Genomic DNA, 16,109 nt, shown 5'->3' on the forward strand with positions numbered 1-16,109 from the left:
CAAAATATACATTTGGCCAGTACGGCTATTTTGCATGAGCAAAACCACAACAAGGAAACACTTTTAAAAACATAACCACAAAAGAAATCAAATTCAGAATGTCATGCTGTATGTGCTGGGATGGTGGGAAAAACCAACTGCAATAAAGAGTTCATTTTGGAGCACTCCATACATCCATAATGGAAGCAGAGCAGTGCCTACCTCTTCTATCCCACCTACTGTGGAGACACCTAATGCAAGCGATTTACTGGACCTGCTTATTTCAGTTTTACAGCTAGCGCTTACATACACAAAATGAGTTTTTGCTGCCTTTGTCAAGCAATGACTGAAATATTTCCATGGCATAGTATGTTGTGCAGGAATGGATAGATCATACAGTATATATCATTACTAGCAAGGTTTTCTTTTTTTTTTAAAAGTGATCACTTCAAAATTCGCATTCAAAACACCCCACAAACAGCCTGCATTTCTAGCTATCATCAGGGATGGAGAGTCATTAATTTAAGTAAGGCTTTTGGCAACAGCACAGAATTTTGATCTTTGGAAAACTCAGTATCATGATGTTCAAGGTGAGTAATGTCATATTGAATGTAATATTTGAATGCTTATAATAGTTGCCCATTAGCCTTTAACAAAGTTAACATAAAAATGACCCGTAAGCAAACACCCCACATTCCGAGAAATCAAACCCTAGGAGCCTTTTAAAAGATTGGAAAGAAAGGAAATTCCTCAAAGTAATTAAAATGATCAACAAAAGAAGCTAATTACCAAGCAAAAGAATCTGTTAAGTAAGATCTGAGCCCAAATTTGGGAGTAGGACAGGTTTGGGTAGGAGGGGCCCAAGACGGCAACTCACTCAATAAAAACTGTTACCTACTGTTCCAATTTGGAGGTAACCTCACTTGCAGAACAACCAAGGAAGAATCGCAAGTGTAGGCCGGATCAGACTGATCACCTGAACCACCCTCTCTGTGAACACGAATCTCTTAGTTCACGCTGAAGCTGCGGAGCACCCGAAAGGGACTGAAGGAAGGTGACTTAGTCCTATCAGTATTGAGGCCAGCCCATTGAATTGTATTGCTGAGGCGAGCCCATTGAACTGTACTACTGAGGCCAACCCATTAAATTGTACTACTGAGGAATGAAACCATATTTAAGTGTTTGGCTTCTCGGAATTCTAGGATTGTAAGTATATTATGAAAATAATAGTATTAATTCAAATTTAACTTTGAATTGTAATTGTAATTGTTTTAAAGAAGTGCAGTTGGAGCATTGTTTCTGATATATGTAGTTACTGTGTTCTTAATGTTTGTGGTATTTCTTAAAGCTAAGCAGTGTTATATGCGTAGCAAAGAATTTTAAAATAAAATTGTGTTGTATGAATTAAGTGTGCAATCATTGTGAAATTGTGCAATCAACTAACTACTCCCCCAGCCAGTGCATCAAACAAATCAGTAAGTTGTGTGGGATTTTCTCTATTCCATAACCCACTACAGACAAGCAACTTAGGCTAAAAACAGATGCCAGGTATCTCCTGGGACAAAGCCTTTTATTCTGGGATCCTACAGAAGTACAAGCCCATTGTCCCACTTTGAGTAACTTTGAAATATCTAAGATAACATTCCTTCCCCCCACCCATGACATTGGAGGGGGGCTGGAAGGAGGGTTAATTTGAGAATTAACCCAGGCTGCCTATCCTACGCCTGCTTTAATGCAAGTCAAAGCCCAGGACAATCAGACCTGGATAAACCCGTATGTTTATATCAGTGATGATCACTGTAGCTCTGGGATGGGATTTGACTCTTCAGAAGCCTAACAGGTTCTTTCAGGCAGATGCTTAATATGATACTTCACATTTGACCCATATCAGATACTATTTAATGTGTGATGCAGAGCAAACAGCTTTCTACTATGGCAGTCCGAGTTTCTCTCCCTCCCACACACACATGTGGAAAGGACAAAACCACAGAGATCTCTTGCGGCAGACGAGAATGTCTGAATTCCTCCTGCTCTGCTGCCATGAAGGGCAGACACATGGCAATCAGGGATGTGAAAGGAGGAAGATAATGCAGAATCTTGTTGTTCTGCCTGAAAGTTATGGCCAAGGCCCCATGTCTTATGCTACACATTAGATCTCAGGTGTCTGCCACACAGCATAGATTTACATGGCATCCCAGAGGCCCTAGTCTTTCCCGAGGCTGATCTTGTGCTCTTTATTTCAGTGTTACACTTGTTTTATTTCAGGACATCTCCAAAGTCTGTGCTTTCAATGTGTAGCAGGTTTTTGTACAAAGCAATTAACTTCATGGCTATCAGGAGAAAGCGGGAGATCAGGTTGCCAGGGACTTTTTATACCCAGAAAGCCAGGGGAAGATTATTTTGGGAATCAGTTGAGATTTGAGGCACCACAAATCTCCTTCTCACTTCTGGCTGTGATAAGGAAGGGGGTGGAGTTGAATTCTTTTCCCACCCCATCACCCCTAACAACAACCAATCATCACTGTTAATCCCCATGAAAATCTACCACTGCAGCCAGAAGTGACAGAACAGTTGATATTAATTCACTATTAACACCTCATTGAAATGCACCAGGCAGGTCTCCCCTGAGCCATGGTTTTAGGCTGTCTGCCACAGCATGCAAACCATCACTGCCTTGGTTGATACTAGACTTGCGTTCTGAAGGATATCTTATCAGTTACAGAAACGGGGACTTAACTTTAAGCAAACTTTCATCCTGCAAAACACTTATGCAGTTGCATAACTGTACCACAAATGGGGTGCAGGCTGTGACATTGCCACTCGGTGATGAAATGCAATGATGAAAAATGGAATGCAACATGATGACGTGGCTATTGCATCTCTGCGATTCCATTTGATAAGGAAGAAAATGCCTAGCTAAGTGGTTCTCAACCTTTTTAGACTCGAGTCATCCCTTGGAAAATGCCAGCTCTTAGTTTTCACTTTTTTTTTGACAACAGAAAAATGATAGAGCAATTCTTCTGTTGCAAAGAACTAAAAAATGCGACAATAGTCCAGGATATTATTAACACTATGGATTCCTATTAAAAAAAACTAGGTTTATATTGTGACTCATGTTTGCACACCTAACAGTGCTAATATTACCTGGCACCCTGCAGTTCAAGGTTAATATCACTGTTTTAAGTGACTTAGCGTTACAGCCTCATGATCAGGTGACAGAAAAAGAGTGATAACAACCATGTTACTATTCTGCCTCAAGGTTACATTGATTGTACATATTAAAAATCTCAAGGACTGTGTAATACTATGTAAAAGTGTCTGGCTAAGACAGGGGTCGGCAACCCCCAGCACGTGTGCCATTAGTGGCACACGGAGACATTTTTCCTGGCATGCCAGGAGGCATGCAAAGAAATTTGGGGTTTTTTTGGGTTTTTTTAAAGCTGCTGCTCTGGGCTCTCCTGTGCAGCCACAAGTCCCAGTGCCGTGGCAGGCCCCAGGGCGGAGCTGGAAGAACGCAGGCAGGGATGCTGTTTGTGCTCTACTGCCAATGCCCCTTGCTCCCAGGCTGCACCCTCCAGCCCAGCTGGCCCCTGGAGGGAGCTGCTCAGGCAGGCAGACGTCCTGTCCCACCCAGGGCAGCACTGAGGTGCCGAGTGCTGGGGCTGGGCAGTCAGGACAGGGTCTGGGCGGCGTAGGGGGAGGCACCGTGGGCAAGCCAGCCCAGTCGGGCCCTTAGGAAGGCGGGGCTGGGTGGTAAGTGTGGGCTGCCCTGGGGCTCTGCAGGCTCAAGCTGTGGTGGGCGGGCAGGCGGGGGTGCCCAGTGGCACCCGTGGTGGGGTGGGCAGCCCGTGCAGCTCCTCAGGGATGGGCCACAGCCACCCTGCACATGTGGGGATGCTGCCTGGCTGGAGCAGGATGCTGGGCTCGGGGGCTTCCCTCTCCGGGATCGACCTCCCTGCACACTGGGCACAGTGCAGGCAGGGCAGAGCTGCGCCCAGTGCAGGGGCTTGGCTGCGGGAGCCCCCTGGAGCCTGGGAACAGCCACCGCGGCTGCCTCAGCCTGCCCGGGTCCTGGCCTTGCCCACCCACAGCTGCCCTCAAGGGGCCAGGCCTGGGGCAGGCACTGCACAGAGCCGCTGTGCTGCAGGCTCCCAGCGGGCTCGGCCCTGAGCACTGGCTGCGGCGGCTGTTCCTAGAGCCCGGGGAACAGTCTGTGGCTGCAGCTCCCACTCCCACTCCCACTGTACCTGACACACACAGAGATCAAACAGGAGCCCCCTGAGCCCAGTGTCCTGCCCCAGCCAGGCAGCGTCCCTTTGTGGGTGGCTGCACCCCATCCCCACGGAGCTGCGCAGGCCGGCTGGGCCCCACCTCCGGTGCTGCTGGGCCCCCCGCTGTGGCCTGAGTAGCAGAGCCCTGGGGCAGCCCCCACTCCCCACCTGACATCAGCTCTCTATTTACTGTAAAAAAAAAAAAAAAAAAGCAAAAAAAAAAAAAGCAATATCAATGATTATTAATAGTATTAAATAAGCAGTGCATCCTGCCATGTACCTCCTCCATCCCAGTTTTGTTTTTGTGGCGTGCCGGCACTCCGGCACCTTACAAGACATTGTGGTTTTTTTGGCAATCTGGCCAAAAAATGTTGCCTACCTCTGGGCTAAAGTATGCATTAGAACCTGTTTCTGCCGGCTGTTATCTACATTATAAAAATGGAAGGATCATGTAATCCATCATGATAACAAAAATGAGGTCATGTACAATACAAAGGAAAACTCATTACATTGTTAGCTGAGCAAGGACAATTTTGTTTAGGGGGAAGGGAGAGGGAACATTCATTTTTCATTGAGACCTGAAGTTTAAAAAATAAATGCACACGTGCGCGTGTACACGCACACGCACGTACATGAAAGTTCAATGCCTAATGCCTAAAGATGCTATGCTGTTTACATGGCCTCACAGGATTACAGGGAAACACCCACTCTAAATCCACCTTTTTTTAAAGGAAATTTAGCAAGACTTGTTTCTTCAGGTGAATATTTTATATGGATTCCTACCATTAGATACTTGAAAGCGTAAGGTGGAAGCTGCTTTACAGGAAGATAATCTTGAAGCTCCAGATCTCATGTACAAGCTAACCTTCACACATAGAAAAGAAAGATCAAGAATTCCCTATTTCCTCTCCTTATATCCTTGTATCTGCCTCCTGGGAAACTGTGTTGCCTAGGGAAGAGTCACATTGCTCATATGCTTTGAAAGCAGTGTAAAATCACGAAAAGAAACCCACTTATTTTAAGTGTCTGCACTTTGGAAGATATAATATTAATATAATGGTAAACTTGCTCCTACAGAGAAGCCCGAAGAGACAACCTGGTTGAAAAAACCCACAGGAATAGGGAATTATCAGGGTTGACCTTCACACAAAAGGGTTAGTTTTAAGATCATTAAAATCTGTCTCTGGCATCTGCCCCATGCAAGCTTGTGCGAAGTCCAGAAGAAAAGTCTATGGTTTAATAAAAATAGTTATAGTAACAATTTCAGAGGATGATAGGAACTCCCACAACTTAAGGAGAATACATCAGAAAGGCCTTCCTCATGACTGATCATGGTCAGAGTAGCTTCTGTGGGCTTCACTGAAATTCAGCCAGCTTTTGATTACATGAGAGACATCTACTACATGGTCTGGCTCTGCCATTTGGAGCTTCACAGTATCTTCACGCATATCACTGGCAAGATATTTTTCAGGAGATGAGATGCTGAGAAAGGATCCTGCATGTGATACCAGATATTGCTTCTGCTTTCGCTGTAATTTGTTGTTTAAAATGACTCTGATACTAACTTGGTCCCTCACTCAAGGCCTAAGCTGCAGATAGGCTGTGCTGGAAAATAAAAGCAGAAGGACAGGAGGATATTCTGTGTTCTCTTACATAGTGCTGCATCACTACGCAACCAAACTACAAATTACAACTAAGACCTACCATCTTAACATGAAAGATGGGGAGTACAGATACCTGATGCAAAGAGAAAAATCAGGAATATGAGGGAAAGATTACAATCACACCTCTACCAGCAGTTATTCTAAAATTCCATTTTATAGGGGAAAGACAGTAGGTACTTTCTATCGAGTGAGGAGACAAGGATTTCAAAAGGCCCGAGTTCCACATCCTGGTGAGAATGCTTAGCCTTTATAGCAGTTTTCACCCATAGTTTTCTAAGAGCATCAGAATGAAGAACAAACATTGTTATTTCCATTTTACAGCTAGAGAAACTAGAACACAGGGCATGTTTCTGTGGTCCTTCTACACGTTACATATATCACACAATTAACTGGTTAATTGAGCAATAAATTTAGACCAACCACTCATGCAAAGTAATTATCCCATGATAAAAATGACTATCCAGCTATAAAAAGAGCCAACCAACTATAAAGTCAGTGCTTGAAAATGTGTAACAACTATATAGTTGGTTTCTATCTAGCTTTAATTTGATCATGTAGCAGGGCCCTATGGTGTAAGTAACCTAAGACAGCTTACTTAGGTTAATAAATTCTGCTGAGAAGTAGGTCTTGGCAGGACACTGCTACTACAGCTGCACTTCTTTTGGTTTCAGAGCTAGCATGTGCAGAATGAGATCAGGTATTACTGCCTTGCATTATGTAGATATAGCCTGTAGGGGTGCACCGATATCAGTACATATTGGATTGGCACCAATAAAAGAAAAATTGACATTATTGTCGATTCGCTTTTTTTTGGCTGGTGTAGTTGATAATGTTGCTGATAAATGCCTCATGCATGCACAGAGCTGCAGCATGTACATGGCTAGGAATGCAGCCACGTAGCTTGGAAAGCAGCGTCCAGCCAGTAAATCTGTGGGAGGAAGGGGTGTGTGGGTGTACCCCTAATAGCCTGGAAGGGCTCAGATGCCAGCTTCTGTTTTGGGCAGAAAACTATCATCTAGGAGGACTGTGAAGCTCTACAACACACAAAACATTAGTGGACAATAGGGATTAAGAAGTAGGGCTGTGTGAAATGGTTGTGTTTCAATTCAGTTTTGGATCTGGCCGTTTCGGAGGACAGTCATTCGTTTCGATGTTTCGGATCACCTTCCTATTTCGTTTCAGCCAAATCTCCTCTGAATCTGTTTCCAATGGGCTGCAAGCTTTGCACAGCCCTACTGCCCAGCTGAGCGGGGCTTGGGGCCCCAGTGGGGAGCAGGATGGGGCTGTGGGTGGCTCATCCAGGGGAGGGCCACTCCATGCAGGTGAGGAAACCCTCTTCATGCAGGCAAGGAAACCCTGGTGCAGAGCTCTGCTCCCTGCAGAGCCAGGGCAGCACGGGGTAGGCAGCAGCAGTGACGAGACCCCCGGCGCAGATCTCTGATCCCCGTGGGGCCGAGTCACGTGGCAGGGCAGCAGCGTACAGTTGTTTCCCTGCAAGCTCAGCTCAGCTTCAGAACTCCGAAATTTTCTGAAGCATTTCTAAAACATTTCAGATGCCTTGTTTCATTTTGGAGCCTTCCATTTTGATTTGGATTTGGTGTTTCAGGTGCCGAAACGGCCTGAAACACCTCCAAAATGAAACGGCTGCTGAAATTTCACACAACCCTAAAGAGAAGGCACTTGTTTGCAATTTGTCTATACACTGGTGCACTAACAACATATGTGCTTGTCCTCATGAACTGTTGTTTAAATAGGAGTAGAGGTATTACCCAGTCTGGTATCCTGTCTCTGATGGTTCAAATCAACAGGCTGACATGAGCCAATCTGATCCCATGAAGGCCTCACCTGAATTTTAATCCGTACAGTGATTTAAACAGTTGAAGCATGAGCTTTTATGTCCCTACTAAAACTCTTTATGGGCATTACATTTGATAATTGGGCATCTCATTATGCATGTGTGTCCAATTCTTAGGAACCTGGCTAAGCTCTTGGCCCCAAACTACTTATCTACCATAAAAAAATGTATGCCTGTGACAGACTATGATTTTGTTGTAATATTTCTGGTTTAAATGTGTTTTCTTTTTATAATGTTGCATGCCTCAGTTTCCCCCCACTAGCTTGTCCTGGGGTCGGGATGGAGTGGAGGAGGGTCCTTAACTAGGACCCAGAGCTGCCTCTGTGCTAGGGTACACAAGATACACTTCCAGCAACAAAGAATAAGGGATGGATATGCATGTATACATCGACTTAAAACAAGGTGACTTAACTAAATTGACAAGTTTAGCCACGTCAGAGCATACAAATGTAAAGCTCCTTGACGTATAGTCAGTCATCTTGTGAGCTAAGCTGACTTAACTAATGCAACCCAAGTTAATACACCTTGGAGGCATATTATATTACGCCTCATTTAAGTCAACTCTGCTCCACATATGTGCATACACTCTAACAGTTAAGGTAACTTAAAAAAGTTAAGTCAGCTTAACTGTCACAAAGCTGGCATGTGTGTTTGCACCCTGAATGGTCTTGTTCCCTGGATGCCCTACTGCCCAGATGTGTCAAGGGAAAGAGAGTGTCAGGGAAATTAGCATGAAACAATGGAGAGAAGAGCCTGAAAAGGAGGGTCCAGAGAGAGACTTGGAGAGAGACAGCTCTGGGGTGCTCAGGGCTGTGTGGGTTGGGTTAGGGATACAGGATCTGCTTAATCCTTTACAGGGGGACACAATGACTTTGGCTTGCTGTGCTAGTTGCCAAGTAAAGGACTTTTGTTGAAAAGGAGCTGCCTGTTTTGCTGCTGAGGACTTCAGGGTGCACCACTTACCCTTTGAAGAGAAGCTGAACTGGAAGGTAAAACCCTGGGGGAGGGCAATTAGTATCCAGGGAGGGTCAGGCACTGAAAGACCAGGGGTCTCAGAGATAAAGATGTCAGAGACTTATCCCACTCTAGAAGCCACACCTGGGTTGGCTTTGAAGGGTACTTGAGAGACTAGACAAGGCTAGAGGTTCTGAGCAAGAATGCTATGTACTAAAAGCACAAATCCAGCTAGCACCCTTGATGATAGGTTCAGCTGAGTCAAGGCATATCTATGTGGGAAACTTACTGTGTGGCACCTGGTAGTGGCACCCTCAAGCATGCTGAGCTGCTCCAGGCAGCCAGGCTCAAACTGGAGGCAGTGTAGCTGCATCCACATGAGACTGGGGGGGGCGGGCACAGGGAAGAGGGGCAGTTAGCACTGCTGAGTGACACGGCCAGTTAACTCACTAGCAATGTGGCTACTCTGCTTCCAGTTTAGGAGGCAGCAGCCCGCTTGAAACAGCTAAGCATACATGAACCCACTACTGCTGGCATGTATAGATCTGATTTATTATATAACCATGGTCTTAATTTCTGTGCCTTTGTTTCACATGCTCTTTGAGACCTAGGGTTGAAAAGCATTATGTACTGCGAAGATACTATTCTCAAAATACTCAATCTGGGACCTTTCTTCACCTTAGGTGGAAAAATAATTTTATACTAATTACAGAGTCAAGTATAGTAGAATGCATTTTTTATACCAAAAAAAGATAAGCTTATAAGCTTACCAGCTCTTTTAATTCTCTTCCTCTCCTTCAGCTGGTAGGGCTTGTGATCGTGTGACAAGGGGATAGCATTCCCATCTTTATCGCACAAGACGCCTCGGGAATCACCAACATTGGCCACTGTTAATTCTTTATCTGACAGCAATGCAATCAAACATGTTGTGCCTGAAAAAGGAGGGAAAAGAGGCAATGAAACAGAATCACCACAGGCCTTCCACCACATTACTTACACCACAGGCCTTCCACCAGCTGTTATCTGTTTCTGGCCACCAAAAGCAGTAGCAGCTGCACTTGTATCTGACTGAAACATCTCATACTCCGATGACAGTCTATTTAATGGAATTGCTCACATCTGTTAGTCAGTTTCTTCTAACTATAATTTTAGTCCATTGGATTTTAACTCCGACAAGCTGGAATTACAGGGTCATTTCCCCAGCACAATATCTCTCATCTGCTTTATCATTTAGGTGCAATTTTACGATAAATTTAGAGCAGAAACCTCCTTGGATAAAGAAACTTCTCATAATATACCCAGTTTATATTGCTCTCTCACGGGACAGTGAGCATTCACGTAATGGGGAAAATAGCTGTTAAAAACCACATCCTGTCCGCCCTCTGGTTCACATGTGATAAAGTTCACTAGCAGGAAATTGTTCTCTAAATTAAACAGACAGAGAGAAGTTGGGGTAAGGGAAAATAGATTCTTCTCTCAGCCTGACAGCTGTCTTCTCCTACTGGTCAAGGAAAATAACAGGAGAAAATTTCTATTGGCATAGCAACCTACTAGTAGTCTTTGTGAATGGCAATTGCTACATTTGAGAAATGCATGAATAAAATAAATCTTGTCTGAGTATAACTTTCTATGTGGCCCTGAGAGAGGACTGCTGTCAACACTGGTATGCCATGCCATGCCCCCAGCAGTGGATGTAAATAGGATCCACATTCTCTGCAGGGTATAGAATATGATTTAGGATAGAGGCCTTGTGGCAAGGATGAGCTCAAGGATATGTTACACTGTGTATACCATGGGCGGGCAATTATTTTGGATAGAGGGCTGCTTACTGAGTTTCGGCAAGCCATCAAGGGTCACATGACAGGCAGCTCAGGGCAGATTAATATTAATGTTCTAAATTTTTTAGGGGCCCCGTGGGCCAGACAGAATGGCCTGGCAGGCTGCATCTGGCCCCCAGGCCGCATTTTGCCCACCCCTGGTGTATACTCTGTGAGATGGTACATGGGCAAAATGGCTCAAGTCACTGGTAAGAGTTCTGTAGATACTTGTCTGAAGGATTGGTCCTTTCCTTATTATCTCACAGAAATAAGGATGTCTACATTTTGTTATCATGTTCCATTTAGTAGAAATGTAAAGAAAAAAAAATGCAAAGTTTAATAGAGAAGCTGGAAAAGATTTCTCATTTTCCCAATTTGGAATCTGATAAGCATTGATTTTATGTACAAAATTTACACACACATAAGCACGCATGCATGTGTGCACGTGCACACATGCACGTGTGCATATACACAACATTAGTTTGGGCAGGTAGATATCAAATATAAATGAAGCCAAAATTAAACTGTCATGTGACCTAAAGGCTCAGAGGAATGTTTTACCTCAGTCTTTCAATAAAAGATAGATGCAAAGATGTCATTATAATAAAGTTTACTGCGAATAGATTATACTTGCGCATAGTTGAGATGGTTTAATATCCAAGAACACTTAATACTCACAGAAATAAAACAAAATTGAGTTTACAAAAAACCCCTGCAAATAAGTACAAAATGATACCATGTTGCAATCATGAGCTGCACAGCTCTTTCCCCATTTTCAAGACAAGTGAACTGAGGCACAAACATGGTTAAGACCAGACAGGAAGTCAGTGTCAAATTGGTGTCCAGAACTCTGCTCAAACCACCAGCCTGCATTTCCTCTAAATGTACTGTCTTTTAAAAGCAAGAGAAGTAACAATTACACAAAGCTGAGGAACACATTTAAATGGAAAAAAGTTATTTTTAGATACGTCACACTGGTTCATTGAGTACAGAGTTGGTGCTATTTTGCTTTCTGATATATTTGTACAACTTTTCACTGATGTCAGCCAGGAGATGTGAGTATGACAGGGTAGAGCCCTCTCAGGAGACTGTTTAATGCTGGCAACAAAACCAGGGAGAGCTAAAAATAACACAGGACTATTGCTGCAGGGTGTAAGTAGGAACAAAGATGGTAAGTTATGAACATTTTGGGGCTGTAACATCTGTTTCTGTTGCTGTATTTTTGTCTCTTCACTCCTTATTTTGTCTCCTGAAGCCAGGACCAGTTATCTTGGCAAAGTATCACACTTACAAAATATACCTCTCTGCGTAACAACTGCTGTTAATCTCTCTTATGCTTTCCTTTCTACACAGGGATACAGGCCCATCTTCTAGATATTCCGGTGTCATCATCTCTGCAAAATGTAATAAATACTCATGTTCTAACAAGTTTCAAGCAAGTTATATTTTCTAAAATTCAGTTACAGACACACATATGAATAAAGGTTCCTCTTTCTGGGTCCTCCAATCTGCATCCAGGTTGTTTTTTAAAATATCAACAAATGCCCAGGATTTTGTTCTCCTCAGCATTGAAGTTTTTCCTGGCACTTCCCAGCTTGCTCCAGTAAGGAACTGCTTGGGGCTGGAGGAAGTGGGGGGAGGGCAACTGGAGGCAGGGCACACATGCACATGGTCAGCAAGGAGCCAGGTAGAGCGGTGGGAGCAGCCCTGGCAGCTGCATGCAGGTAAATCTGTGGGGGGGGGGGGTTGGAGAGCTAGGCATGGGGGGGGGGGGCGTGTGTGTATGTGGGGGGGCTGTGGAGGGGGATGGGTATATGAGCGACGCAGGTGCTTACTGGTGCTGGGGCTGTATTAGAGCAAGGGGGTGGGGGAGGCACCTGCACCTCAAGTAGGTGAAGGGGGAGAGGACCCTTCAGGGGTAGCAGGGAGCTATGTGGCTGGGCTGGTGGCATTGTGCCAGGGGCAGAGGGGCTGAGTGATGCTGCAGGGCTGGGGAGAGCAGGGGTCTGCGGGTTGGAGTGAGGGGCCTGGCAGGGCTGGAGGGACTGTGGGTTGGGAGTGAGGGATACCGGGGGGGGGGGGGGGCGGTAGATCATGGGTTGGGAGTGTGGGGCACAGGCAGCACCAGGGGGGCGGGTTGCAGATTGGGAGTGCACCAGCATGGTCCAGGGGGAAGGGTACTGCAGGTTGGGAGTGAGGGGCAGCAGCACAGCTGGGGGGCTGTGGCCTGGGAGTGAGGAGCAACAGAATGGGCAGGGGCAGGGCACAGGCATATCATTGCCCCCCACAATCATATACCCTCCTCCTCCCCATGCAACAGATGTCCTCTTTTTTGAAACTGGAAATATGGTAACCCTAATGAATGTAGAGAACATTTTCTTGAATTACCCAATAGTGTTACTCTTTTGCTTGCTCGTGACATTAACAATTGCTTCAGAGGGCAGGATTCTTCATTCATACAATATAAATACAGATATAGGGCTTATTCATCTGAACAGAATTACAGAATCAGAAACTGAAAGTGAAAAAACAGTATCAGATAAACTTCAAATGCATTGTCTGAGAACTCTTAAAAGTTCAGTTTAATTTTTGACCAAAGGGTCTTATTGTACAATTAACTGTAAATCAGAGACCAAAATATCCAATGGACATGGAATCAAAAAAGTGCCAAATCAGACCTTCAAACCTTGTGTTTTGTACACTGCTGGAGGTTAAAGGACTCATCAATGAAGGCCACAGTACAAATGGAAAGAGTACCTTTCTAGAAATGAAGCATTATTCATTTCCGATGCTTAAGGGATGAAGAGTAAAACAAATGCTGCAGAAAACTGAAGTCAACAAAGGAAGAAAAGCTATGTATTATTTTTCTCCCTCAATATGATATAAGCAATAATCATATATGTAAGAAGTATTTTTCTTGCTTGTCTTTGGGGACTGCAGACCAGCTGTCACAATGTTTTAAAGGGACAAATGAGAAGACAAGTTTGAGGAAATATACTAATGAATATTAAACTAATAGATCATTCCTGACATTTACCTTCGATTACACTGTGTTGTGCCATTAATTCATTTTCACATCATCAAAACTCCTATTTCAGTACCATGTAATGGTGAATAAAATTAATTTCATGGTTGCATTCTTTTCTTTCCACATAGACTGGAATTTTCACCTCTGTTGACTAATTTGCATCTGATTATTCAGGAGGGTAAGGCTTCTACCCTCTCACATAATGAAGATTGACAAGGAAAGCTAGCCACAGCTGGGCAAGAGACAGTGATAGCCAGTCTTTTATAACTTTTCGGATATATACTTATTTATTTATAGAATGAAGGTAGCATAAATGGATCTTAGGAAACGCAAATGAACTCTAAAGGTCTTTTATCCAACTCTCTCACACATTCACGCACGCACGTATAGACGTATACTATAATCACACTATGAGAGTTGCATGGAGCTAGCCGACAGCTCATAGACAGATGGAATTATGCAAGAGGTTCCTAATGGTGTTCTTTACAGATCTTGCCCTAAAGGGAATCTGAGCTCATTTCTTTAGTGATTAGATTTCTATCCTGCCCTATCCAAAAGCAGCTTCTAATAAACCAAACCACACAGGACTCCCCAAACAACACCCAAACCCCAAGGATTCCAGCTCTTCTCTCTCCAGTCACTGCCTCCCTGCCCAAACTCCCACACAGGCAAACCTCTTGCCAAACCCAACCACTCTTTCCAACCAGGTATAAGAAATCTCCCCCACCCTTCCTCAAACTCCTTGCCCACCAGCACCACCTCACCCTGAGTGGAAATCTCCATCCCCCTTGCCCAGCTTCCCCTCCAAACCTGCACCCCCCTTTCCTGTAGCTGCCTTCCCCCAAAAAGCCCCCCACACCCATGGGCAGATGCAGAATTTCACAAAGGGGAGTGCAGGGATGACAACCTATACTGCAAGGGTGGCTGCACCCCCCTCCCATCCCACCCACCATTTTTGTCTCCCCACTCGTGGGCTGCAAGCACCAGGGCCCCAGGGCTCCTCAGCCAATCAGCGGTGTGGAAACAAAAACTGTGTCAAGTTTAAAACTGCAGCTTTCACTTCCCTGCGGAGGAGCAAGCTGCAAGCAGGGCCCCTCCACCATTCAGTGGGTAGGTGGAGGGTGGGTAGGGGAATCAGCACAATTAAAGGTGCTGCCATGTATGTGACCAGGAGCACAGCTGGGCAGCCAGCACCCTGCAGGTAAATTGGGGGGGGAGGGGCATGGGAGGGCAGATCGAGGCCCCCATGGTGAGGGAGCAAGTGGGGCAGGGGCCGGGGCAGTGGCAGGCGCTGCCCAGACAGAGCAGTGCATGGTACCCTGGGGTCAGGAGCGGGATGGAACTGCAGGTGGCTCATCCAGGGGGCATGGGAGAGTGGGGAGGGGGCACAGCTCCTTGCCACTGTGCACAACCCTGGGGGAGGCATGAAGGACATGTGCCCCACCAGATTTCTGTGACGGTGGGCTGTCTCCTGCAGGCTTGGGGCCAGGGGCTGTGCCAGCCTCACTCCTGCCAGTGCCACCACCACCTGGCCACCTCACTGAGCCTGCCCTGCTCCTAGCCCCGGTCCCGCCCCTCACTGGGAAGGGGCTGGTGCAGCCCCTGGCCCTGAGCCCACAGTGGGCAGCCTGCCCTTGCCCCACACACAAATCCAGGAGGGCACGTGACCCCCATGCCTCCCCTGGAGGGTGCGCACAGTGGCGGGGAGAGGACAGAGAGGAAAGGATGGGGGGTTCTTTCTTGATTCAGGGAATGGAAAAAAATGTCCCTGGCTGCTGCTTGGATCCGCCCCTGCCCACACCAATGAATACACAGACCGAGCAATACTGCCAAAGCCAAGGGGTTCACAGATTCTCAGCCCTGCGTGAGTGTTGCTGAAGCAAAATCTTTCCACTTACACTTTTTAAAAGCACAAATATGGAGACAGTCACAAGAAAAAAGCCAGCAGTGGCACATTCCTGTTGTCAGCTGTGTCTTTAGGCTTCTGTGAATTAGGGTTTGAGCCTAAATGTTCCGGGGTCTTAAATCGAAATCCTCATAATGACAGCAACTTGCTGCATTCCCGTCCAAATCCAAAATGGTGAACAGTGTTTTGATGTTGCAATTCCTGTGGCTGATATAAATGATATAAATAAAATGGATAGTAATAAACAACTTCTGTTTACATGCACTGTGTTAGCGCTACAGGTTTATTTTTAACTTAAGGGTCTGCTCTGCACAGCCATGAACTGGAAATATTTCTTTATCATATAATTACATAATGTTTTTGTAGCTGACAAACAAATTGCAGAGCTAAGTGGGAATATCTTCCATTTATTCAGAAAACCTGCCAGCTTTTGTACATAAAAGGTAAGGTAATTACAATATATACAGAGAAAACCATCTTTTACAGCAACTCAAGGAGCCAACAAAAACCAGTTGCCTGCTACAGAGGTTTTTCAAAGGTCAAACAAAAATGTATTGTAGCTTGGGGCTATTTAAAATGATTAGGTAAGAAGGGCTAACAGTAACCTAGTGGACTGAGCACATGCGACCTGGACC

At 45.3% G+C, this 16,109-nt stretch overlaps 1 protein-coding gene across 1 annotated transcript in view; it reads right to left on the reverse strand.

Moving 5' to 3' along the window:
- The window catches only part of PPM1L (protein phosphatase, Mg2+/Mn2+ dependent 1L), a 214,472-nt gene that overhangs the window by 11,265 nt on the left and 187,098 nt on the right, over nt 1-16,109 (reverse strand). The window contains exon 3 of the mRNA XM_006272858.4: nt 9,494-9,655. Within this exon, the coding sequence (XP_006272920.1) occupies nt 9,494-9,655 (162 nt within the window). The remainder of the gene's footprint in view (nt 1-9,493; nt 9,656-16,109) is intronic.

Source organism: Alligator mississippiensis, chromosome 7 (assembly GCF_030867095.1).
Source record: "Alligator mississippiensis isolate rAllMis1 chromosome 7, rAllMis1, whole genome shotgun sequence".
Lineage (NCBI taxonomy): Eukaryota > Metazoa > Chordata > Crocodylia > Alligatoridae > Alligator > Alligator mississippiensis.